The sequence below is a fragment of the Daphnia pulex genome, chromosome 5 (genome assembly GCF_021134715.1).
Source record: "Daphnia pulex isolate KAP4 chromosome 5, ASM2113471v1".
NCBI lineage: Eukaryota > Metazoa > Arthropoda > Branchiopoda > Diplostraca > Daphniidae > Daphnia > Daphnia pulex.
This window is the reverse complement of record NC_060021.1, coordinates 1,303,437-1,329,484: the sequence shown is the minus strand read 5'-3', so window position 1 is coordinate 1,329,484 and position 26,048 is coordinate 1,303,437. Positions and strand designations below refer to the sequence as shown.

General features: G+C 39.2%; 5 protein-coding genes across 7 annotated transcripts; 3 read left to right on the top strand and 2 right to left on the bottom strand.

The window, feature by feature from the left end:
• Positions 1 to 3,349: 3,349 nt before the first annotated feature.
• Positions 3,350 to 6,073, top strand: LOC124194871 (angiotensin-converting enzyme-like). 2 transcript variants are annotated; one of them, XM_046589259.1, is made up of 8 exons: positions 3,350 to 3,647; positions 3,729 to 3,879; positions 3,959 to 4,153; positions 4,214 to 4,962; positions 5,035 to 5,150; positions 5,218 to 5,362; positions 5,428 to 5,652; positions 5,725 to 6,073. In XM_046589259.1, the coding sequence occupies exons 1-8, from the start codon at positions 3,580 to 3,582 to the stop codon at positions 6,008 to 6,010; spliced, it is 1,935 nt and encodes a 644-aa protein (XP_046445215.1). In that variant the 5' UTR covers positions 3,350 to 3,579; the 3' UTR covers positions 6,011 to 6,073. The 2 variants fall into 2 exon arrangements, with proteins under 2 accessions (XP_046445215.1, XP_046445216.1); XM_046589260.1 differs by having other exon boundaries at positions 3,527 to 3,647; positions 3,732 to 3,879.
• On the bottom strand, positions 6,021 to 8,077 carry LOC124194876 (centrosomal protein of 128 kDa-like). Of its 2 annotated transcripts, XM_046589267.1 has the most exons (8): positions 7,777 to 8,077; positions 7,563 to 7,701; positions 7,315 to 7,490; positions 7,073 to 7,252; positions 6,763 to 6,998; positions 6,512 to 6,694; positions 6,267 to 6,429; positions 6,021 to 6,200 (listed from the first exon to the last, which is right to left on the bottom strand). In XM_046589267.1, the coding sequence occupies exons 1-8, from the start codon at positions 7,951 to 7,953 to the stop codon at positions 6,120 to 6,122; spliced, it is 1,335 nt and encodes a 444-aa protein (XP_046445223.1). In that variant the 5' UTR covers positions 7,954 to 8,077; the 3' UTR covers positions 6,021 to 6,119. The 2 variants fall into 2 exon arrangements, with proteins under 2 accessions (XP_046445223.1, XP_046445222.1); XM_046589266.1 differs by having other exon boundaries at positions 7,315 to 7,701; positions 7,777 to 8,067.
• A 145-nt stretch (positions 8,078 to 8,222) lies between these two features.
• On the bottom strand, positions 8,223 to 9,266 carry LOC124194879 (neuralized-like protein 2). The gene is made up of 4 exons (XM_046589271.1): positions 9,019 to 9,266; positions 8,832 to 8,956; positions 8,402 to 8,759; positions 8,223 to 8,366 (listed from the first exon to the last, which is right to left on the bottom strand). The coding sequence occupies exons 1-3, from the start codon at positions 9,234 to 9,236 to the stop codon at positions 8,458 to 8,460; spliced, it is 645 nt and encodes a 214-aa protein (XP_046445227.1). The 5' UTR covers positions 9,237 to 9,266; the 3' UTR covers positions 8,223 to 8,366; positions 8,402 to 8,457.
• Positions 9,267 to 9,582: 316 nt separating this feature from the next.
• On the top strand, positions 9,583 to 14,625 carry LOC124194860. The gene is made up of 5 exons (XM_046589241.1): positions 9,583 to 9,686; positions 10,025 to 10,316; positions 10,380 to 10,650; positions 10,723 to 12,255; positions 12,323 to 14,625. The coding sequence occupies exons 2-5, from the start codon at positions 10,056 to 10,058 to the stop codon at positions 14,473 to 14,475; spliced, it is 4,218 nt and encodes a 1,405-aa protein (XP_046445197.1). The 5' UTR covers positions 9,583 to 9,686; positions 10,025 to 10,055; the 3' UTR covers positions 14,476 to 14,625.
• A 3,718-nt stretch (positions 14,626 to 18,343) lies between these two features.
• On the top strand, positions 18,344 to 23,527 carry LOC124194859. Its single transcript, XM_046589240.1, has 5 exons — positions 18,344 to 18,586; positions 18,920 to 19,214; positions 19,282 to 19,552; positions 19,625 to 21,157; positions 21,225 to 23,527. The coding sequence occupies exons 2-5, from the start codon at positions 18,951 to 18,953 to the stop codon at positions 23,375 to 23,377; spliced, it is 4,221 nt and encodes a 1,406-aa protein (XP_046445196.1). The 5' UTR covers positions 18,344 to 18,586; positions 18,920 to 18,950; the 3' UTR covers positions 23,378 to 23,527.
• Positions 23,528 to 26,048: the final 2,521 nt, after the last annotated feature.

Genomic DNA, 26,048 nt, shown 5'->3' with positions numbered 1-26,048 from the left:
GCTGGAGGCTGTGTATAAGATTGGACTCCTCATGCCCCATCACGCTCATCATCACGGATGAGTATACACTTTCTTGCTATTCCCCTTCAACAACAAATAATAATAAAAAGATTAACGTCCTAGCTCTTTTCTCCGCGACAAAATAGACGCGGCACAACAGCAGCTCGAGTTGGACAATAATCGCACACAACTTTCTTACGGTCTCTTATTTTTTTTCTTCAAAGAAATTGTACACTATTTATACACACAGACGTATAGTTTAAGGACACGAACAGCCCCCGCTTGTTGCTGTACATACATTTGTATACCGTGGTATATAGAAAAGACGATATCAACAAGAGAGTGTGCAGTGTACTCGAATCAGCAAACGCTGATGTCGTCACTCGGTTGATTTCAAACGCTTTCTCTTTTTATCCCGTTTCATCCCCGCGTGAAGGTAAAAGCGTTTTCTACATATGGCGTTGAATTCATCATTTTTTTAGCGCGTTTTTAAAAGGTATTAAACAGTTAGTTGATTTTATCTTTGGGATTAATCATTTTCTATATAAACTATTCATCTTAATAATATCACGTGCCGGCGCTGTTTATTTCTATAATCCTGTCTAGGCATATGTCGATTGAATTAAATGTGTCGCAAGATGTTTCTTGTTTTGAAATAAACAAGATTTATTTTTTTGTTTGGCTTGTCAAATTTTTCCTGGTCATTTCTGCTGTTATTCGAGTACAAGGCCTTGTCAGCGCTGCTGTATAGCAATTAGGCCGACACCGGCTGACACGACGGAGACTTTCTAAATGACGCAAGTTTTCCTTCCACGTGTCGTCTATTGTTCCGCGTCTTCGCCATCAAGCGTCTTCGTCTCGGTTGCTGGTAGTCGATAGAGAGAAAGGGAGTTTTGCGAGTTTTGCGCTGATTCATCCGTCATTATTATGAACCTCCGATGATGTGGGGCATTCCCATTACAATCTTTCGTCGAATTTCACGTAACGATTATTGTTCAATCAGCTCTTATATAGTAAGAAGCTACAGCCGAGGTCAACGACATTTCTCTATCTGCTAAATTGACTTTTGATAATAAAAGTTCTTGACGTGATATAACTTGAACGGTGACATTAAACTACAATCGATAGAAAACATGTGACTGAATGTTTTACCGCTAAATTCGGGAAGCCGGAAATCATAGAGGCGTCAACTGTGCTCAACACTGTGCTTCCGCCTGGGCGTCGCTTTTCAACATCGGCATTCTACATAGGTCGGCGGTGATATATATATTGATCCTTATGACGACACATGATGTTATCAGAAAATATCATAACGCTAGTATACTACAATATTGATTATTTGATTTTTATTTCACAATATTAGTAATAGATTTTTCTGTCAGATGTTAACCGAAATTCACGTTCATAAAAAATTAATTGACGATTCACATCACGTACTGCGGAGTTTGCATTGACTTTCAAAAGACTCGGTCCAAATAAATAATCATCAGATAACACGTAACAAATGGATGCTGTGACGAAATCCATCAGAATTCTGCATCAGCTTCAATCAGGAAAAAGTAGACGGCTAGGATTTGTTATTAGAGTGATTGATGGTTGTGGAGAAATGTCGTTGCTCAATCACTTAATTTAATCGCTGGCTTCATCTAGCATTTATTTACATTGAGAAATGCGGTTGGGTATCAAATAAATACTATAATTTTTAAAATGTCAATACGCCCATCATTACTCACATAAAGAATATTTTTTCCTGAATACAACAACACACTCAAAATTAAAAACGTAAAATCAAATGATTCCAAATGGCAGGAAAGTTGTTTTAATTTTGAAATGCATATGCTCAGTCGCTTTTATCCGGGTTTATAGAGTTTATTTGAACCGGGGTTTTTCCCCGCTTCTTTGTGACTATGATGAAATCATCGATTTGTTACACCATCTGCAGAATTAATGTATCTCGGGCCAGTCTCATTAAAAATCTCAGCGTACTCGATTTATATTATTTTATTTTTGGATATTGATATATCCTCGATAGTATAGTGGTGAGTATCCCCGCCTGTCACGCGGGAGACCGGGGTTCAATTCCCCGTCGGGGAGGAAAATCTTTTTTGTCAATTCTTCTTTTTTTTTTAAAGATGAACTCTAAACTGATAAAAATAGAAATGTTTGTTACATTTAAGTAACGGTTTTTTTAATTAAATCCCTACAATGTTGCAATTACTTACAACAATGCTTGATTATTTATTAAAGGTCCTATCATGATTGTAATAAAAAGCTTCATAATATTTTTATTCCACAACGTTATTTTTTTAAAGACATATCCTGGTGGTCATAGTTGCCGATTATAACTATAATATTTGTTTTACATCAATTATCATAATCATATAAATTTTCTCTTCAGTGTAAATAAGGCCATTTCTCCACCCAATCACTCATGCGCACTCACATGTAATTTGAAAATCGTTGGTACTCCGATGCTAATTCTACAATTCACACAGTCAAGATCAGTTACTAAATCCTGGGTTAATTGTTACTTCATTAAAAAAAGATCGTTGACAAGGTGAGACAAAATTACGAATAAAATTACATTAGGCGACCGCACGAAATTTTTTTATTGTGGTTCCTTTTTTAAAGTGAAGATTATAAAGCGCATTTGCATTGTTCGGTAAATTGAAAGTCTGACCTAAATAGATAAAATATACTCTAGCTATGGATCACTCGGTTATGTTGTACTGAAAATTTTTTTAAAATATATTTTTAAACCCATTTTGAGAGAGGACTCTATCACCATATCCATACAGAGTTAAGCGAAAATCCCGTATTTTTTTTTTAATAAAAAATTTAGATTGTTGTTGAAGGACTGTCCACTCTTCGAATACCCTTCTAATCGTCATTTTACGACAAAAGCCGCTATATAAATTTAAAAAGACCGCCCATCCCCGCGTGAATCAGATTAAAAGTTGTATAAACGATCTTTTTTTTTCTTTAAAAAAGAAAAAAGCGGTAAATTTACAACTTTATTGCAGCGCCTTAGGCCAAACTGTATTGTACGGTATGTAAAAAGGTTGTCAAGTTCCGTCAAGTTCGTGATTTCGTCCCCTGACGTTTGATGCCCTCGTTAAAAAAGAAGCCTCGATCGGGTCAACGATAGCGTTTCTTAACCTTCCACCCTAGGACATGATCTGTTTGTTGTTTGTTTGTTTCGTTTCAGTCCCATATTTTGGCAGTTAAATGAATTTTTCTGGTTTGGCGTCTATAGCCGTAGCCGCAATCCTGTTCAAACCAGTTTTAAAAATTGTGTTCTGCTGCTGCTGCACTACTATTCCAATATTTTTCACGTCTTTATAGAAGTGAGGAAAAAAAATCAATGCATTTAATGACGCCATACAATGCATCGGTCAGTCAACTGCAGCTCATTTATTGCGTTGTTGTATTTCTTGACGTCATCATATATCCATTTCGATCTGACCCGGTCAAGGTGTTCACGGGTTCGTTCATCCCATACATGCAGACTATAGTTAACTTATAGTTGTACAGGTGGACTACAACCTGCCACTAGAGTGTGTCTCAGACGGTCGACGAATGAACTCCTTTCTTTGGATACTCTTGGCTCTTTTCTTCGCATCTGTGTTTTCACCGGCGTTCTCCAGGTAAAAATTTACTTTGAAAAATAATAATAACCGCGATTTAGTCTTTAGTTGATTCCTTTTCATTCGTGTTAATTGATGTAGAAGGACGCTAGTTGGAACCAACAAGGATGAAGCTCAAGCTCGAGCATTCCTGGAAAAGTACAGCAAGGAATACAGTAAACTGGTGACTGAGAGCACCAGAGCCAGTTGGAACTATGAAACAAATTTGACAGATCACAATGCAGCCATTGTGGTACGTAGCGTATAATTCATGAAATCTGAATTTGTTTCATCTTAAATTTTTTGTTACATAACTTTTTGTGTGTGTGCAGGAAGAAGTGAGCACTCGTGTGTCAGCTTACAGCGACGCAGCCAACAGCCAAGCGTCTTTGTTTGACGTTTCCTCATTCTCGTACGATACCCGCCGGCTGCTGGACAATGTCGGCTCTTTAAGTCTAAGCCCTGAGGAGATGACAGATTTGTATCAAACCCTAAATCAGATGAGTCGCATTTACGGCAGCCACAAGGTGCGTCAATCAAGTTTTGAAAATAATAAAATAAATGAAAAGATTTTACTTGTTTGACAGGTGTGCAAAGGCGAGAAATGCTATTCACTAGAACCCGAGCTAACCCAATTGATGTCCTCTTCCACCAACGCCACTGAGCGATTGTGGGCATGGCAACAATGGCACGAGGGCGTTGGACGAGCCATTCGACCCCTTTACGTCAAGTACGTCGACCTGGAAAATCGGCACGCCCGTTTGAATGGCTACGAGGACTACGGCGATCAATGGCGACAAAAATATGAGACTAAAGAACTGGAATCGATTGTCCGCCAACTCTACAAGCAAATCGAGCCGCTCTATCGCCAGCTTCACGCTTACGTCCGTCGGAAACTCTACGAGACTTACGGTGCCGGCGTCGTCGATATCACTGGACCGCTGCCCGCCCATTTGGTCGGTGACATGTGGGGGCGATTCTGGTCGGATCTGGGCGACATCGTCCAGCCGTTTAAAAACAAATCGTCCGTCGATCCCACGCCGGCCATGATGGCGCAGAACTTTACGGTCCGTCGAATGTTCGAAATGGGCAGCGATTTCTTCGTTTCCATGGGACTGAAACCGGTCCCGCAAACTTTCTTTAATTTCTCGATGCTGGAGAAACCTAGCGATCGCGAAGTGGTGTGTCACGCGACGGCTTGGGATTTTAACGACGGCCAAGACTTTCGCATCCGGATGTGCGCAGGCGTTTCCTTTAGCGATTTCCTCACCGTCCACCACGAACTGGGCCACACTCAATATCAGATGCAATATGCCCATCTACCCTACGGATACAGGTTTTAATTACATTTTTAGATGAATTCCTGAACATTGGAATTCATCGACTTCTGAATTTGATTTGAATGTAGGGACGGAGCCAACGATGGATTTCACGAAGCTATTGGAGAATTGATGTCGATGAGTGTAGCCACTACGAAGCACCTTCATTCCGTCGGCCTCTTGGAAGCGCTGGAAGACGATCCAGGTGTGTAGATCGTTAATAAATTTGAGTTTCACAACGACTATAATGATTGATTACCCAATTGCTGCAGAAGTGGAAATTAACTTTCTAATGCAACAAGCGCTTTCGTCCGTTTCTACTCTTCCATTTCACTTGGTGCAGGACACCTGGCGATGGAAACTTTTCAGGGGGGAAATCCCGGAAGAAGAATGGAATCGAGCATACTGGAAAGAAAAGTAAAATTCTTAATCACTTAGCCAATGGACTGGAATGAAAATTTAAAAAAAAAATTTTCTTGCAGGATTGAAACTGTTGGTGTTGCTCCGCCTTTGCCGCGCGACGATCCTCAGGATCTCGATCCCGTAGCACTGTACCATGTTTCAGGAGATTTCGACATGATCCGCTACTTCACTCGAACCGTCATGCAGTTTCAGTTTGCCGAGGCTCTTTGCAATGTTTCCGGTCACGTCGGTCCACTACACAAATGCGACTTCTACAATTCAACGGAAGCGGGAACAGCATTAGCGTAATTAAAATACCAATTATTTAAAATTCCACCTGAAAAAAAGGAATCAAATTAAAAGATGAAATGTTGCAGGAAAATGTTGAGCATGGGGTCGTCAAAGCCTTGGCCTGACGCGATGGAAACGCTGACTGGACAACGCGAAATGTCTGCGCAACCTTTATTAAACTACTTCCGTCCGCTTGAAGAATGGCTTGAAAAGGAAAACGCCCGGAATGGAGAGATGATAGGATGGAAGATTTCGCCGAGCTCCGCCGTTACAGTAATTCCTACACCGCCTCTTATAATTGGCTTCATGAGCTCATGCCTTGCTTTCATATTGCAGAATTTAGAGCGAGTGTGGATCCCGTTATTGACATGAAAAGAAATTACTCGGTTGATAAATGTAATTGTGATTTCAATAAAGAACCAAACGTTGAACGAGGTACAAGTTGAGATGATTACAGTGTTTGCTCTTAAGTTAAGTTACACTAGAACTGTGGGCACATTCCTATAACGAATTTTTCAATTTCTTCGAATCGCTGAACGTACTTGAAATTAATTTCTTCGACCTGTAAAAACAAGAAAAATCAATGACAAAAAGTAAATGAATGAATGCGGAGTAAGTCAAATAATACGTTTTGCTGATGCTTGCGATGAATGTCTTCAAATGTAACAGCTCCTTCTTCAAGGACTTTCTGGCCTAACTTCAAGTCTTGTTTCAGCTGCGAAACCGCATTCTCCATAGCTAACACTCTCGCTTGCTGCTGCGTTTTGCGGCTCTCGTCTTCGCTCGTGCATCTAATAAAATGAATTTCACATTATAGTCTTAGTATTGATGCAATTTTCAACGGGAAATAAAATTTTACTACAGAAATTTTACTTTTTCATTTCCAAGCGCGTTTTTTCAAGCAGGCCACTAAGCTGTTCCATCTTCTGTTCCATTTCATCCAACATCCTTTTCTTGCTTTCAATTATACTTTTATCTTTCTTGAATTGAGTTTCCAGGATTTGATTCTCTTCTTCCACCCGTCGATTATCAGCATCGGCTTTCTGCCACTCTTGTCTGCAAAAAAAAAAATATTTAATTCATTCAACAGAATGAATAAACAATATGCAGAAATATGTTTTTACTTTATTTTGGATTCCCTGGCTTTGACTTGAACTATACGTTGGTGTGTTTCTTGATGCTCATGAAGTTGCATGGTGCGATCCTGTATCTGCTGTTCAAGAACCGGTAATCGGCTTTTAAGACATGTAAAATCCGACTCGATGTTTTCTTTGTCAGCCTTGCTTTTTTCAAATTCGGCTTCCAAGCCTTCTGGATCAAGAACAACTTCTTCTTCGGCCCGCTCTTTCTCGATTTCAATCTTTGGTAAAAGTTTGCAAAGTAGATAGTATCCATTGCCAGTAAACATTGGCGTGCTTTAGTATGATAAATTACCTGTTTTAGAGTGTTGGTTTCTTGCTCCAGTTTTGCATGGGTACTTCGAATTCTCTTTGTGATTTCATCCATTTCCACTTCCTCCTTTTTAACAATGGCCTCGATTTTTAAATATTTTTCCTTCCGATTAACGACGAGCTTTCGAAATTCAGCAACCATAATCTTCTTTTCTTCTTCACCCTAAAAATATTAAAAATTTTTTACAACATTGAAGAAGATGGAAAAAAGGTTAAACTTCAAACCTGTTTGCATTTGTCCAAATGACGCTCCTTGTCAACCAAAAGTTTTTCATTCTGCAATGTTTTATTTTTGAGGCATTGGATTTCAGCTTCTATGTCTTCTTTGTTATTTTCTTCAGCCTCAAAGTATGCGAGGAAGTTTACTAAGCCCAACAATACTTCCCTCATCATGTTTGATGCTAGAAACAGAGAATTGGGTAAAACAAATAAACAACCACAAGGCAACTCGATAGAAATCAATGTGAATTTACTTGGTTTGAGTATGTCTATGTATTTAAAGTTGCTGTATCCTAATCTCTTGAGAATGCAATTGATTTCTCGATAAAGAGCCAATGGGCCTTCCAAATGTATGAACATCTCTGGGTTTCTTGAAAACTCACTCAAATTCATCTATTTGACGACAGGATAAAAATTTATAAGATTCCAAAAAGTAATGTGTAAATGTGCAAAAACAAAATAACTCACCGAGGGTAGCTGGTAATTGCAACTAAGGAATCCTTTAAGGAATTTGCTCAACACATCTCGGAATTTTTCACCACAAGGTCTACGTACGTCCAAGGCCGTAAAAGAATATTCAGGCCAACAGCTGTTTATACAATTCACAATACGAACAACATCTTCATCTTGTCTCTCGGAATTCATTTCCCTTGTTTCGTTAATTGATGACGGATATTGATAACTCGTATTTATCAGTCAAAGGCTTTCTCACTCTGCTTGTGAGTTGTGAAATGAGACAGAGTGACAGACGCATTTGTCGTTATTTTTCAAAGTGAAAGTTAAGGTACAACGTTGCCAAATTTGATGTACGCATTTCTTGGAAAAATAAAAAAAATGCTAGTTTTTATTTTTTATGCTCATAAATCATAATGGGAAATAACTAAAAATATATTGTTAATTAATAAAAAAAAATATTTAAAATATAAATTATTTATTATTGATTGAACAAATCTGAAATTATTTGTAAGCACATCTTAATTTTTGTACAGTAACAGGCCTAACAGCAGTATTTGTATCACATACAAATACCAAAGTAAACAAACAGAAATTAGAATTGGTCCAATTCTAATTAGTTGTGTTTGTATTCAATTGGAATACAAACACAATCAACAAAAATGTAACATGGGATTCCAAGTTCCAACAATGTGCTCACCTATACAAAAGAAAATCTTTCAGAAATTTGGGGAGTGGTAGAGAACCAACAGCTTTTTGTGCAATGTTCTGCATTATGGCTGCTTTACAAGCAGTCTGAAGAGATGTGACTTCATGCATTTGCCTAATCTGAATTTCTTTAGTAGTTCCATAAATATCAGCAACCACATACAGAGGCTTGGAATGATATGGGATATCCGACTCTACAACACCCCTATCCACTCCATCAACTATCAAGTGCAGATGGGCGAATAAATCATTGTATGGTTTGTATTGTAGGCCAATTAAACTTCCAACCTCTAAATAAATGTATATTTTTTAATTACACCCAACACATCCAATAATTATATTTAAATTTTATTTGTATGTACCTGATGGTAGCCTGACTTCAGAATCTTCATTCCCCGGTTTAAATATAGAGAATACCCAGGTCTGACCAAGGGGTAGTAGATCAAAGGAGATTAGAGGCAGATCGAAAAATGTATTAGGGTCCAATCTGAAAATGAAAAAAAATTACTGTACAGTTAAACATAAACCAAAATATTCACGCTAACTTACTGTGTCAGTCCTAAACGAAGGTGTCCATTCCAACCCAACTCGGTTTGAGTTATTTTAACGAAAAATACCTCTCCCGGTTTAAGTGATCTTTCACTAAAAACCAGACCGTTGGCAAAACTTGCTTTACGATATGCAACCGTGTTGTTCTCACCCAAAACAATATTTGATCCATGATGAGAGTGAAATCTAACACAACTTGTCATTTGTGCAAAGGCCATGATTTTGTGACTTCTGCTTTTTTTAAAAGGCCGGGAATACGGGAATCCCCTTTTCAGAGCCATGGACTGCTATAACTTAAGGACGGGATAGACCGCTTTGATGACGACGATCCTATGTCGACAATGTAGATATTTATGGATATTTAAGATTCAGCATTAAAAAATAGCTATTCACTTATGTGATGGTACTACACTTAAAATTAATAGTTAACGAGATATTTCAGTATTTGTTTCAGGAAAATTTGAACAAGGAGAAACATCAGCGCCATCTAGGATAGAACAAGTAAAGCTCTTTCAAATTTGTAACAGATGACGCTGGGAAGATGTCCGGCCCACGATTTAAGATTTCGACTTTTTGAGATCGTTCGTTTTTGAATAGTCAGTTTTCAGTTCAATGTTGTCACGATACGCCTCCAAACTCCAACATTTTTCTCGGACATGTGCTAAGAGGTGAATATGCTTTTTTAAGAGAAACTTTCTCGTTCTAATCTATACTTAGAGTACTGGTATCATTTTTATGTACAATAATTTTATTGCATTTCGTAAAATCCGAATCTTTCGATCAAATGGATGTAGGACGTTCAGGCCCCGGCGATGTGATAAGGGACAGTTACTTGTTATGACTTGTGACGTTAGCTAACTAATAGAAGTCTAGCTTAATATGTAATTCCTCTCACACTGAAGTAATCATTCTTATCTGCATAAATTTTGTCACAAAATGATATTTTAATAGTAACATAAATTTATTAATTTAGTCTCCATGTTTGAAAATCTTTTATTTGCTGCAGGTACCAAGCAGAACACCACAATTTGTAAAGAATGGCAAATGTTGAAGGTGGAAGACTTCAGCAAATATCACAAAATATGCAAGAGGTACACACTGTCTTAGAAGAAGGATTTTCTCATGCCTGCCAAAGCACTTCTGTGAAGGATCACCTATTAAAAGCTGTGAGGCTTAAGAATAAAGAGGTGGGAGTTGACTTTGCATTTGGTGAAAAACTGTTGCTTCCTGATTCAATAGCTTTGAATCCTTTGAAAGTTGAAAATCTTGGAGATATCTCAATTCCAGTATCTGTTCAGGTATAGGCTGTATATTTTAGATACGTAACAAGAAAGGTTTTTCTAATAATTTAAATGGAACAGGATATTCAAAGGCTGAAAGAAATATCTGAAGAATCTTGTTATGGAAAACAACTGAACAAGATTTTGGACACCTCAAAACGGCTGGCCTTGGAAATTAATTCTTCAAAACTTACCTCTACAATTTCTGATGACCTCAAGTTACCTTCACTGGCAATTCAACATCTTGGCCTGCCCTCTGAATTGATGGGTGTTCAAGCAAAGCTTCAGCAATTGATTTTGTATGAATCTGGCGGTCATTACCACCGAACCATGGAATACGAAAAAGAATATGGTATGTTATTTTTATAGTTTGGCATAAATATGTATGTGTACTATACTGACTTAATTTATTTTTGCTGCTAAGGTTCGTTTGGTACCATGATACTTCAACTTCCCGTAAAAGGCGGGCATGAAGGTGGACGTTTCAAGGTGGAATATGGAGGAAAGGAAAAAGTGTATGAAAACCACAAGGACAGCGATCGATGTTTTTATGTTTCGCTATTTTACGAAAACTGCGAACATTCAATGGAACCCATAACAAAAGGGTCGAAATTGACGTTAGTCTTTGATCTTGTTTGGGCTAATGCCCAACAACCGATTCTGAAAGATTTCCCTGTTTTTCTCACCGCCCTGAAAGGAATAAAGGAATCGCTCTCATCTTGGATGCGTCAAAGTGCCGACTCCCAAATAAGGAACATCAGTCTTAGCACGTCATTGAAAAAATCCAATCCAGCATCTAAAATGGAAGCCCTGCCAGTCGCATCTATGTCTAGAGAACATTCGTATAAAAAACGTCGTTCGAATTCTTTGCCTTTAAAAGCACGTAAAAAAGAAGACCTGGATGAAGATCAAGATGAAGACTATGATGAAGACTATGATGAAGACTATGATGATGACCAGGATGAATTTGAAGATCAAGATCAAGACCAAGATGAGTATTGGGATAGATCTCGTCCAAGAGATAGTTGGAAAAATCAAGACGAAGATGAAGATGAATATTGTGATAGTTCTACTAGTTCTCCCTCGGAAGATATTTCGGAAGAAAAAGATATTGGCGATCTAGAAGATGTTTTGTACTTTGTTCTCGAAGAGAAATATGAAGAAAGTGACTTCGGATTTCGTCAACTTCGGAGAAAAGACCGGGATGCAGCTCAACTTTTTCAGTGTTGTGGATTTCTGGACGTACACTTAGCAGTTGTGACAGAGACCGTTACTACTATACGTGTTGTACCGAATTCGAAAACTGATTGGTGTGATTGCCACGCTTACAAGAAAGTGAAATCGTCTAACAAAATTTCGCGATGGTTGGATTCGGAAGATATATCCAGGAAGTTGAGAATTGATATTAATTGGAAGGAGCAATGCGTTGGACCTAGTAGGAAACTTCCAACAAAAAGCAGCAAAAAGATTGACTCGAAAGATAGACATTATAGGTGTGGTGAAGAATGTTATGGATCGGGTGATACAACCGCTAACGAAAAATATATCCAACACTTCATTTTGGTTATTTGGCCCAAGCGTGAATCGTCTCGGATGTATTGTCAATATGGTCTTCATTCGCTCCTGCAAGAATTGGAATTCAAAAGTTCAACTAGATGGCTTAAAGAAAGCGTGCAAAAGGCCACTGAAGATTTACGAAAAGTCATTTCATTTTGTTCTTCTGATCCTTGGCACATGTGGAACCAAACTGGATTTGGAAAAGGCGAAGTCGCAGAACGCTTACTGCGTCTTTGTATTAACTTCCGAGCCCGCGAAGAAGGCCTTGCTCTCTTGAAGCTTTTGAGTGAAGACTTCCCATTACCACAAGATGGAACCAGCAACATTCAAGAAACCTTTGAAGGAATCCAATCTGAAAAAGTTGCCAAGGCGATCGTTGAATTCGAGTGTCGAGTCAGTGGTAAGCATTATTTTGAATCTCCCTAATCTTGTGCATTCGTTTAAACTTATTCTTTTGTTTGTTATAGGTTGGAATGACTGCGCTGATCTAATTGAGAAAATGATTTCTCCTGTTCGAATCACCCAGCAGCTTATGCCTGTTATCAAATTGGCTCACTTCTTTATGGACTTCGATTGCTTAGAAGGAGCCAAATTAGTTGGAGATCGTGTTTCTTCCGCATTCATCAACATCGACAAACAGCAAGCCCGCAACCCCACTTGGCAGCAAACTGATATTCGGGCTTATATTGAATTAATATTTGCTCTAGAAGCCAATCCCAAAACTTCTAATCAAGGAAGAATGAAGTCGTTTTCATCATTTTTCTCCAAACTGGAATCTTCAATGCTGTGCGACCTTGTACAAGAGATGGCGGTTCAAGCTAGCTCGCAACGTAACGAGAACTCGGAATCTTGCAAGAAAATGTTTCATGTCGTGTTCAAAGCTCTGAATGACTGTGATCTTCGTTCTCCAAGTATCGAGAAAAAAGCAGTCGTTAACTTGATTTGCTGCTGCTTTAGGACGAGGAACGCAGAATTGCTTCGATCTTTCCTATCCAACATCGTCCGCGCTCACATCGCCTTTAAAGAAAACAAAACTCGTTCGGAAACATTATTGGAAGATGTAATTTCGTCTCCTGAAATATTGAATTTGGACCTTTCGTCTGACCTAGGCGAGATTTTTATGGAAGTGCTTGTTGATAGTCAATTAACTTCAATGAAGAAAGAAACATCAGGACCAGGCGATCCATGCGCGTATGGATATTTTCTGTTGTCATCCAAATTATCATTATGTTTTCAATTAGTGATTCACAGTGGGAAGAATTCTCACATACTCGATCCACGACGAGCGAAGTTAATTGCATCAATATTGGCACAACTGGATGTTAACCAATTGTCCAACATATTCAGTGATCTATTGAAAAACAACTCGAAACGTTTGAAAGCGTGTCCTTCCTACCCCACGATGATTTCTCTTATTGGCAATTCCTTGATAACGAAATTGAAGAAAGACGAAGCTCACGAGCTCTCTAGACGAAATCTTCTAAATGTGTTAGACGTTTTTATCGAGTCGGGTGTTGCATCATTAACACAATCTTTAATCAAGCAAGTCTGTGCCAATGAAGAATCTGGGACCCGGAGCCATCAAGAAAAATACGATTTGTTTGCTGGCTTAATTAGTACCCCGCTCGTGTGGGGAATACTGGATTCCAAATTGAAGCTGATCATCTTGAAAACCTGTGGTTCTATCATACAAACTTGGATCGCCGATATCGAGAAGTTTTCAAAACGGAATGACATCCCAATTTGCATCCATTTTTTTTTCTTGCTCGAAAGAAATCGACTTAAAAATGAACCAACAATCGACGCTCAATTGTTTGCACCATTAATTGCCAAACTACCAGTTTCCTCACTCATGGATCTTGTTTTACAGCTACACCAATCGGAACTCAAAACAATTCCAAATATCAAGAATTTTCCAGCCTGTTTCAATTTTTATCGCCAAGCGTCCAGGCTCTTCTTTACCATGGATTTTGTGCCACTTGTCAAGAACGAGGAAGCAATGCGCCTTTTGAATTTGCTCTTGTGGCTGGAAGATGAGCAATCTTGGCAATCGTTCGCCACAAGTGTTTCTACAGCTTTTCCATCAACTAGCACCTATATATTTTTACGCCTCTTCTTGAACAGTCCTGTTATCAAGCAAGCCTTTACAGTTTCTAATCTTGCTTTTGGTGCTTTCGCAACCATTGTTGACAACTGTTCACGGAAATCGGCGTCTTTGAAGGAACCACCATTTAGCTGGCACCAATCTGAAGCAGTTGTACCGAGTCATCCTGAAGTGCAAGCTTTTCTTCGGTCCAGTCAAGAATCCATGACCTACACGAAGTTTACTGGAATCGCTGAGGCTCGCAAATTCGCCGCACAACTTATGAGAGGGTCTAAACACTTTAGCGTTTCCGTTACTACGTCTGGCGCTGGCAAAAATTCGCGTTGCATCATTACGAAAACCCGTAAACATTACGAAGAGATCAATCAACCATTTTTTACCAGCAAAGGTGAATTGGAATCATTGGTGAAGCTTCGGGAACGCCTAGGTCAAGAAAAGTTGAAGACGAAACGTGGAACAGCCGACGACGTCAGTGTCGTCCCTCCACCGAAACGCTGCAAGCGCGAAAAAATGTGATATTTTGTTTGTTTGTTTTTAACTAAGAAAGTTCTTTGTTGTCTTTTTTTTTAACTAAATTCGCGATGCGTCCTGTTTTATTGCGGAATCGCTTGACTGTATACCAATAAATAAAGAAACGCCTTTTGCAAAGTTTCCTTTTTAAAAATTGTTGCTTTTACGTCGAAAATTTATTTTTTTCTGTCTTACCACCATCGACGCCTTGGGAGTTTTAGAACGACTTGTGAGCAGAATAAAGTTTGAGCACAGTTGATACATGAATGTATGTTACGGTATGTTATAATCCTCGCTCGGTTGCAACTCTCAAATTGATTTTTTTTTTTCAGTATAGAAAATTCATGAAATAAATTTATTTAAATAAATAAAGGAATCGAAAAAATAATTGCCAATAACACCTAGGAGACGAAGGTCTGATATGAAGTCAAAATGGGAAAAATGCATTGCGCAATAGTTGGACGTCACGTGACACTATACTCCGGACTCCGGTTCTTTAAGAGCATATTTAATTAATTTAAATTAATGCCATTGACTTGAATGTACTTGAACAATATTGTTTAAAAGAAGATCTTAAGTTTCGATTGATATAATCTAGTTTTCTTTGCAGAAATATTAAACTGGGACGTTTCAGCGTAACAGCCAATAGTCAAAATGGGAAAAATGTTGCGCAAAATGTCTATACTGCGCATTAGTTCTATTGCGCAATAGTACGACGTCACGTGACATGCCCTATACTCCGGACCTTTAAGCTCGCCTTTAAGAGCATATTTAATTAATTTAAAATAATGCAATTGACTTGAATATAATTGAACAATATTCTTTAAAAGAAGATCTTTGATTTAAAAAAACTATTAATAATTTTTACGGTAAAATTTGTTTTGAAATTAAAGTTAAAAGGATCAAAAGTTGATTGCAAACGCCGCTTCAGACGTCGACTTCTATAAAGCCTCGATGATCCTGCCCATAAATTATTCGATAGTTTTGTCAACCTACTGCTGAATTCAAACTCTACTATACATCTGAAAGATGGAAAGTCTTCTAGTTTGCTTTTTCGTATATGTGTGGACCATGATTCTTTTTCACGAAAGTGAAAAAGATGAGTCTAATTACCCGACCCCGGACATCAAGTCCGTTACCGAATTACCAGATGCCAAATTGGCCAACCAGGATCAAACTACCAAAATGAAACCTGGAACCCGATATCGTTCAGTACTGAAAACACCATCTGTCAGGCTGAATCGCTTCAATTGCAACACGTCTCTGCCGTCCATACCAGAGAACCAAGACGGGGAGGATTGCGCTGCCGAAGTTGCAAAATTGTCGGCAGAACTGAAGACAACAAGGTACGAATTGCAACAACATCAGCAACTGGCCCTATCACTTCAACTATTACCAGACCAGATTGAAACCGAACTTATTTCCGTGAGAAAATCGCTGTCGGAAGTGACCACAACTAACGACCAACTTAAACGCCACCTGTCTTGTCTTACGGCAGAAAAGGACGAGCTTTTAGAACAACTTGAGCAGAATAAGATCACGACCGTTGATGCAATTGAAAAGGTTACACAGTCATACGAACAGCAGATGACGCAATTGCGTAACGAATTTACGGCTACCAACCAAACCGTAAAGCCGTTAACAATGGAAGTTGGATGCGGATGTGTTGTTGAGGTAGCAAATAACTCCACACAGACCGGCCAGTCAATGACGAAAGAAGTTGGATGTGGAACTGAAGAACTTGAGCAGCACGTGACCAAAGATGATGAAGACTATGGCTTCGAACTGGACATGAAGATTATGGAAGGCAATAAGAACCGTCGTCGTTCTTTTTATATCCCAGCCCGGGATGAGCGAACCAAATCACCCGTCCATCAGCAAGTCGATTTGAAACCGCAAGTCTATTTCCCAGTCAGCGACATAAGGTACAAGAACAAACCGATAAGTGGCTATGTGGTCAACCCGGATGGATCTACCGTCACGTATGGCGATGCCTTGAAATCAACGAACGAGCCCAGCACGGTGGATCTACAACCCACTCAAAAAACGGAGGACAAGGTGAGGAAACCCGCCCAGGACGACTCCCGCACCATCATCAGTGGCCCAGTAAAGACGGAACAAGAACTCGTCGTCGTGTCCAGTCCCATTGAGGAAAAATCTCTCCCTGGTAACCGACTTTTACTCAAAAACATCCAAGGTGGCGATTATGGACGGATTGTTGGTAGCGGAGGATCAAACATCTATCGCATTGAAACAGAATACCAAATCGTCGTGAGCATAAGAGGAGCAGTCGACGGCACCTATAAACTGATGATTTCCGGAAATAGTGAGGAGATGCGCAAAGCGGCCGCAAACGACATCATACGCGGATTAACAGTCATTACGGAATGTTCAAACTTTCAACTGTTTAAAAGAATTAAAAACTACAGGCTATACGAGATCGGAAGAGAGCACTTCGTAAGAATCAATCGTACGTTTGCCGCTGACGGCATCAGCGGTAAGATGACCATCATCGGGAGACTGAGTAGCTGCCACTCGGCTTACGCGGAACTGTTGGCCGAGTCAACGTATTAAAACGAAGAAAAAAAGAAACGAAGTAGAAAACCACAATACAAATAAAACGGCCCTTCCCCCCCTCCCACCCCCAAAAACAAACAAACAAAACAAAACAAAACAAAAAAAAAATTACTCTTTTCTATGTGCTCATTATGTCTTTTAATATGTCTTTTGTCTTATTCTTCATCTTTCCCCTTAAATCTTTCCCTTCATCCTTTTTTTCTTCTTCATCTTTTTCGTCATCTTCTTCTTTCATAAATTGGGTCGGATATTGGTAGTTTCATCCGACAAAACTTTAAATTCGACACCCATTTGATGCACCTTCGACATATGGCAACTAGATTTCGACTGGTGCGAGAATACGTCGACACAGTGTATGTTTAAGTACTTCGACAATTCGTTTTTAAGTTTAGGTTAAGGTAGTTAAGGTTAGGTTAGATTAGGTTAGGTCGAAGTATCTACGCTATATATCTGTTGTCGAAATATTTTCGCACCATTGTGGAAATATAGTTGCTAGCTGTTGAAGGCGCGTTAAATGGGTGTCGAATTTAAGTTTTGTTGGATGAACATTGTCAATATCACGACCCGATTTCTTTTCTTTTTGTTTCACCTTCTTTATTCTCATTTCCTTCTCTTCCTTATCTTCCTTCGTGTCAATGAATGGAGTGTGAATTTGAAGAATGTGTGTCAAGTTGTGTGTGCGTGATTTGTTTGAATGTCTCAATAAAATTTCTTAAACCAAAACTATACCATCATCATTTGTTTGTCTTTTTATTATGTAGCAATTTTAGCAAGTAATACTCACTCAACAGTAATTTATAAGTTATAAGGCATTTCACATTGAACATAATTAAATTCGTTTTCTACTTTTGGGGTGCCTGTTATAAATTTCAGATAAACAGAATAAACGACGATTGCCTGAGCAATCGAGCTTTTCATAGTCGCCTTATATAATTTGTGGTTATGGATAACAATATTGTTTCGCACAGTTTGACCAGGTGCCATGTCAGTCGCCTCCTTAATTGGAGGTGGCTGATGGCACTTCTTCTGCTAGTATCTCGTCAGTTTCGACAAGTTTTCAATTTTACCATCTTAAATGGGAGAGGAGCGCATCAGGATAAAGTATCGACTATTTCCTATTTGTGAATAAATAATTCAATTGTCTTCCCTTTTGTGGGTTCAATAAATATTTTTAAAAATTTAAAGCGGGTAATTCTTATTATTTATAGTTAAAAAAACTGCGGTTTAGATTATAAGCAGTTAAGTACAAAAGAAGTTCCATCATATGCTATTTCTGGCAGCGTCGCAGGCTAGTAAAATTCTGAGTGTAAGGCTGGGCTCTGGGCTGGGACATTGACTGGGCTAGGACATATATGGATTATGGACTTTGATCAATCATCAATGACAACGTAACCCACGCCAGCAGTAGTCCAACTTATGATTTGAGTTTTGAGATTTTTTGTATTCTTTTCGAATTGTCACTTGTCAGCTCATCGTGATTCGTGAGGCCAATAACCAAACTCGAAAAACCAACATTGTTCTCGGACATGCGTTATAAGTGGTGAATATGCTTTTTTGAAAGAAACTTTCTCATTCCAATCTATATGGAAAGTATCGTTTTTTATGTTTGATCATTTTTATTGCATTTCGTAAAATCTGAATCTCCAATGAGAAGTTACAAATGACAGTTATTTGTTATCACATAAGTTACATGTTAGAAATGTAGCTGCACATGTGATACTTCTCACACGGAAGTTAGCATTCTATAATCTGCATTTATTGCATTAATTGTGTCACAAAATGATACTTAATAGTAGCTAACATGCTGAATTTATTCTTTCTGTCTTTTTCAAGTGACTAGTTTCCATGTTTTCAATGTTTTTATTCACTGCAGGTAACAAGCAGAACACCACAATTTGTAAAGGATGGCTAATGTTGAAGGTGGAAGACTTTGGCAAATATCTCAAAACATGCAAGAGGAGGTACACACCGTCTTAGAAGAAGGATGTTCTCATGCTTGCCAAAGCACTGCTGTGAAGGATCACCTATTTAAAGCTGTGAGGCTTGAGAACAAAGAGGAAGAAGTTGACTTTGCATTTGGTGAAAAACTGTTGCTTCCTGATGCAAAAACTTTGAATCCTTTGAAAGTTGAAAACCTTGGAGATATCTTGATTCCAGTATCTGTTAAGGTATTGACTGTATATTTTAGACGTGTAACAATTAAGAAAGGTTTTTCTAATACTTTAAATGAAACAGGATCTTCAAAGGCTGAAAAAAATATCGGAAGGAGCTTGTTATGGCAAACAACTGAACAAGATTTTGGACTCTTCCAAACGGCTGGCCTTGGAAATTAATTCTTCAAAACTTACCTCTACAATTTCTGATGACCTCAAGTTACCTTCACTGGCAATTCAACATCTTGGCCTGCCCTCTGAATTGATGGGTGTTCAAGCAAAGCTTCAGCAATTGATTTTGTATGAATCTGGCGGTCATTACCACCGAACCATGGAAAACGAAAAAGAATATGGTATGTTATTTTTATAGTTTGGCATAAATATGTATGTGTACTATACTGACTTAATTTATTTTTGCTGCTAAGGTTCGTTTGGTACCATGATACTTCAACTTCCCGTAAAAGGCGGGCATGAAGGTGGACGTTTCAAGGTGGAATATGGAGGAAAGGAAAAAGTGTATGAAAACCACAAGGACAGCGATCGATGTTTTTATGTTTCGCTATTTTACGAAAACTGCGAACATTCAATGGAACCCATAACAAAAGGGTCGAAATTGACGTTAGTCTTTGATCTTGTTTGGGCTAATGCCCAACAACCGATTCTGAAAGATTTCCCTGTTTTTCTCACCGCCCTGAAAGGAATAAAGGAATCGCTCTCATCTTGGATGCGTCAAAGTGCCGACTCCCAAATAAGGAACATCAGTCTTAGCACGTCATTGAAAAAATCCAATCCAGCATCTAAAATGGAAGCCCTGCCAGTCGCATCTATGTCTAGAGAACATTCGTATAAAAAACGTCGTTCGAATTCTTTGCCTTTAAAAGCACGTAAAAAAGAAGACCTGGATGAAGATCAAGATGAAGACTATGATGAAGACTATGATGAAGACTATGATGATGACCAGGATGAATTTGAAGATCAAGATCAAGACCAAGATGAGTATTGGGATAGATCTCGTCCAAGAGATAGTTGGAAAAATCAAGACGAAGATGAAGATGAATATTGTGATAGTTCTACTAGTTCTCCCTCGGAAGATATTTCGGAAGAAAAAGATATTGGCGATCTAGAAGATGTTTTGTACTTTGTTCTCGAAGAGAAATATGAAGAAAGTGACTTCGGATTTCGTCAACTTCGGAGAAAAGACCGGGATGCAGCTCAACTTTTTCAGTGTTGTGGATTTCTGGACGTACACTTAGCAGTTGTGACAGAGACCGTTACTACTATACGTGTTGTACCGAATTCGAAAACTGATTGGTGTGATTGCCACGCTTACAAGAAAGTGAAATCGTCTAACAAAATTTCGCGATGGTTGGATTCGGAAGATATATCCAGGAAGTTGAGAATTGATATTAATTGGAAGGAGCAATGCGTTGGACCTAGTAGGAAACTTCCAACAAAAAGCAGCAAAAAGATTGACTCGAAAGATAGACATTATAGGTGTGGTGAAGAATGTTATGGATCGGGTGATACAACCGCTAACGAAAAATATATCCAACACTTCATTTTGGTTATTTGGCCCAAGCGTGAATCGTCTCGGATGTATTGTCAATATGGTCTTCATTCGCTCCTGCAAGAATTGGAATTCAAAAGTTCAACTAGATGGCTTAAAGAAAGCGTGCAAAAGGCCACTGAACATTTACGAAAAGTCATTTCATTTTGTTCTTCTGATCCTTGGCACATGTGGAACCAAACTGGATTTGGAAAAGGCGAAGTCGCAGAACGCTTACTGCGTCTTTGTATTAACTTCCGAGCCCGCGAAGAAGGCCTTGCTCTCTTGAAGCTTTTGAGTGAAGACTTCCCATTACCACAAGATGGAACCAGCAACATTCAAGAAACCTTTGAAGGAATCCAATCTGAAAAAGTTGCCAAGGCGATCGTTGAATTCGAGTGTCGAGTCAGTGGTAAGCATTATTTTGAATCTCCCTAATCTTGTGCATTCGTTTAAACTTATTCTTTTGTTTGTTATAGGTTGGAATGACTGCGCTGATCTAATTGAGAAAATGATTTCTCCTGTTCGAATCACCCAGCAGCTTATGCCTGTTATCAAATTGGCTCACTTCTTTATGGACTTCGATTGCTTAGAAGGAGCCAAATTAGTTGGAGATCGTGTTTCTTCCGCATTCATCAACATCGACAAACAGCAAGCCCGCAACCCCACTTGGCAGCAAACTGATATTCGGGCTTATATTGAATTAATATTTGCTCTAGAAGCCAATCCCAAAACTTCTAATCAAGGAAGAATGAAGTCGTTTTCATCATTTTTCTCCAAACTGGAATCTTCAATGCTGTGCGACCTTGTACAAGAGATGGCGGTTCAAGCTAGCTCGCAACGTAACGAGAACTCGGAATCTTGCAAGAAAATGTTTCATGTCGTGTTCAAAGCTCTGAATGACTGTGATCTTCGTTCTCCAAGTATCGAGAAAAAAGCAGTCGTTAACTTGATTTGCTGCTGCTTTAGGACGAGGAACGCAGAATTGCTTCGATCTTTCCTATCCAACATCGTCCGCGCTCACATCGCCTTTAAAGAAAACAAAACTCGTTCGGAAACATTATTGGAAGATGTAATTTCGTCTCCTGAAATATTGAATTTGGACCTTTCGTCTGACCTAGGCGAGATTTTTATGGAAGTGCTTGTTGATAGTCAATTAACTTCAATGAAGAAAGAAACATCAGGACCAGGCGATCCATGCGCGTATGGATATTTTCTGTTGTCATCCAAATTATCATTATGTTTTCAATTAGTGATTCACAGTGGGAAGAATTCTCACATACTCGATCCACGACGAGCGAAGTTAATTGCATCAATATTGGCACAACTGGATGTTAACCAATTGTCCAACATATTCAGTGATCTATTGAAAAACAACTCGAAACGTTTGAAAGCGTGTCCTTCCTACCCCACGATGATTTCTCTTATTGGCAATTCCTTGATAACGAAATTGAAGAAAGACGAAGCTCACGAGCTCTCTAGACGAAATCTTCTAAATGTGTTAGACGTTTTTATCGAGTCGGGTGTTGCATCATTAACACAATCTTTAATCAAGCAAGTCTGTGCCAATGAAGAATCTGGGACCCGGAGCCATCAAGAAAAATACGATTTGTTTGCTGGCTTAATTAGTACCCCGCTCGTGTGGGGAATACTGGATTCCAAATTGAAGCTGATCATCTTGAAAACCTGTGGTTCTATCATACAAACTTGGATCGCCGATATCGAGAAGTTTTCAAAACGGAATGACATCCCAATTTGCATCCATTTTTTTTTCTTGCTCGAAAGAAATCGACTTAAAAATGAACCAACAATCGACGCTCAATTGTTTGCACCATTAATTGCCAAACTACCAGTTTCCTCACTCATGGATCTTGTTTTACAGCTACACCAATCGGAACTCAAAACAATTCCAAATATCAAGAATTTTCCAGCCTGTTTCAATTTTTATCGCCAAGCGTCCAGGCTCTTCTTTACCATGGATTTTGTGCCACTTGTCAAGAACGAGGAAGCAATGCGCCTTTTGAATTTGCTCTTGTGGCTGGAAGATGAGCAATCTTGGCAATCGTTCGCCACAAGTGTTTCTACAGCCTTCCCATCAACTAGCACCTATATATTTTTACGCCTCTTCTTGAACAGTCCTGTTATCAAGCAAGCCTTTACAGTTTCTAATCTTGCTTTTGGTGCTTTCGCAACCATTGTTGACAACTGTTCACGGAAATCGGCGTCTTTGAAGGAACCACCATTTAGCTGGCACCAATCTGAAGCAGTTGTACCGAGTCATCCTGAAGTGCAAGCTTTTCTTCGGTCCAGTCAAGAATCCATGACCTACACGAAGTTTACTGGAATCGCTGAGGCTCGCAAATTCGCCGCACAACTTATGAGAGGGTCTAAACACTTTAGCGTTTCCGTTACTACGTCTGGCGCTGGCAAAAATTCGCGTTGCATCATTACGAAAACCCGTAAACATTACGAAGAGATCAATCAACCATTTTTTACCAGCAAAGGTGAATTGGAATCATTGGTGAAGCTTCGGGAACGCCTAGGTCAAGAAAAGTTGAAGACGAAACGTGGAACAGCCGACGACGTCAGTGTCGTCCCTCCACCGAAACGCTGCAAGCGCGAAAAAATGTGATATTTTGTTTGTTTGTTTTTAACTAAGAAAGTTCTTTGTTGTCTTTTTTTTTAACTAAATTCGCGATGCGTCCTGTTTTATTGCGGAATCGCTTGACTGTATACCAATAAATAAAGAAACGCCTTTTGCAAAGTTTCCTTTTTAAAAATTGTTGCTTTTACGTCGAAAATTTATTTTTTTCTGTCTTACCACCATCGACGCCTTGGGAGTTTTAGAACGACTTGTGAGCAGAATAAAGTTTGAGCACAGTTGATACATGAATGTATGTTACGGTATGTTATAATCCTCGCTCGGTTGCAACTCTCAAATTGATTTTTTTTTTTCAGTATAGAAAATTCATGAAATAAATTTATTTAAATAAATAAAGGAATCGAAAAAATAATTGCCAATAACACCTAGGAGACGAAGGTCTGATATGAAGTCAAAATGGGAAAAATGCATTGCGCAATAGTTGGACGTCACGTGACACTATACTCCGGACTCCGGTTCTTTAAGAGCATATTTAATTAATTTAAATTAATGCCATTGACTTGAATGTACTTGAACAATATTGTTTAAAAGAAGATCTTAAGTTTCGATTGATATAATCTAGTTTTCTTTGCAGAAATATTAAACTGTGGGACGTTTCAGCGTAACAGCCAATAGTCAAAATGGGAAAAATGTTGCGCAAAATTTCTATACTGCGCATTAGTTCTATTGCGCAATAGTACGACGTCACGTGACATGCCCTATACTCCGGACCTTTAAGCTCGCCTTTAAGAGCATATTTAATTAATTTAAAATAATGCAATTGACTTGAATATAATTGAACAATATTCTTTAAAAGAAGATCTTTGATTTAAAAAAACTATTAATAATTTTTACGGTAAAATTTGTTTTGAAATTAAAGTTAAAAGGATCAAAAGTTGATTGCAAACGCCGCTTCAGACGTCGACTTCTATAAAGCCTCGATGATCCTGCCCATAAATTATTCGATAGTTTTGTCAACCTACTGCTGAATTCAAACTCTACTATACATCTGAAAGATGGAAAGTCTTCTAGTTTGCTTTTTCGTATATGTGTGGACCATGATTCTTTTTCACGAAAGTGAAAAAGATGAGTCTAATTACCCGACCCCGGACATCAAGTCCGTTACCGAATTACCAGATGCCAAATTGGCCAACCAGGATCAAACCACCAAAATGAAACCTGGAACCCGATATCGTTCAGTTCTGAAAACACCAACCGTCAAACTGAATCGCTTCAATTGCAACACGTCTCTGCCGTCCATACCAGAGAACCAAGACGGGGAGGATTGCGCTGCCGAAGTTGCAAAATTGTCGGCAGAACTGAAGACAACAAGGTACGAATTGCAACAACATCAGCAACTGGCCCTATCACTTCAACTATTACCAGACCAGATTGAAACCGAACTTATTTCCGTGAGAAAATCGCTGTCGGAAGTGACCACAACTAACGACCAACTTAAACGCCACCTGTCTTGTCTTACGGCAGAAAAGGACGAGCTTTTAGAACAACTTGAGCAGAATAAGATCACGACCGTTGATGCAATTGAAAAGGTTACACAGTCATACGAACAGCAGATGACGCAATTGCGTAACGAATTTACGGCTACCAACCAAACCGTAAAGCCGTTAACAATGGAAGTTGGATGCGGATGTGTTGTTGAGGTAGCAAATAACTCCACACAGACCGGCCAGTCAATGACGAAAGAAGTTGGATGTGGAACTGAAGAACTTGAGCAGCACGTGACCAAAGATGATGAAGACTATGGCTTCGAACTGGACATGAAGATTATGGAAGGCAATAAGAACCGTCGTCGTTCTTTTTATATCCCAGCCCGGGATGAGCGAACCAAATCACCCGTCCATCAGCAAGTCGATTTGAAACCGCAAGTCTATTTCCCAGTCAGCGACATAAGGTACAAGAACAAACCGATAAGTGGCTATGTGGTCAACCCGGATGGATCTACCGTCACGTATGGCGATGCCTTGAAATCAACGAACGAGCCCAGCACGGTGGATCTACAACCCACTCAAAAAACGGAGGACAAGGTGAGGAAACCCGCCCAGGACGACTCCCGCACCATCATCAGTGGCCCAGTAAAGACGGAACAAGAACTCGTCGTCGTGTCCAGTCCCATTGAGGAAAAATCTCTCCCTGGTAACCGACTTTTACTCAAAAACATCCAAGGTGGCGATTATGGACGGATTGTTGGTAACGGAGGATCAAACATCTATCGCATTGAAACAGAATACCAAATCGTCGTGAGCATAAGAGGAGCAGTCGACGGCACCTATAAACTGATGATTTCCGGAAATAGTGAGGAGATGCGCAAAGCGGCCGCAAACGACATCATACGCGGATTAACAGTCATTACGGAATGTTCAAACTTTCAACTGTTTAAAAAAGAATTAAAAACTACAGGCTATACGAGATCGGAAGAGAGCACTTCGTAAGAATCAATCGTACGTTTGCCGCTGACGGCATCAGCGGTAAGATGACCATCATCGGGAGACTGAGTAGCTGCCACTCGGCTTACGCGGAACTGTTGGCCGAGTCAACGTATTAAAACGAAGAAAAAAAGAAACGAAGTAGAAAACCACAATACAAATAAAACGGCCCTTCCCCCCCTCCCACCCCCAAAAACAAACAAACAAAACAAAACAAA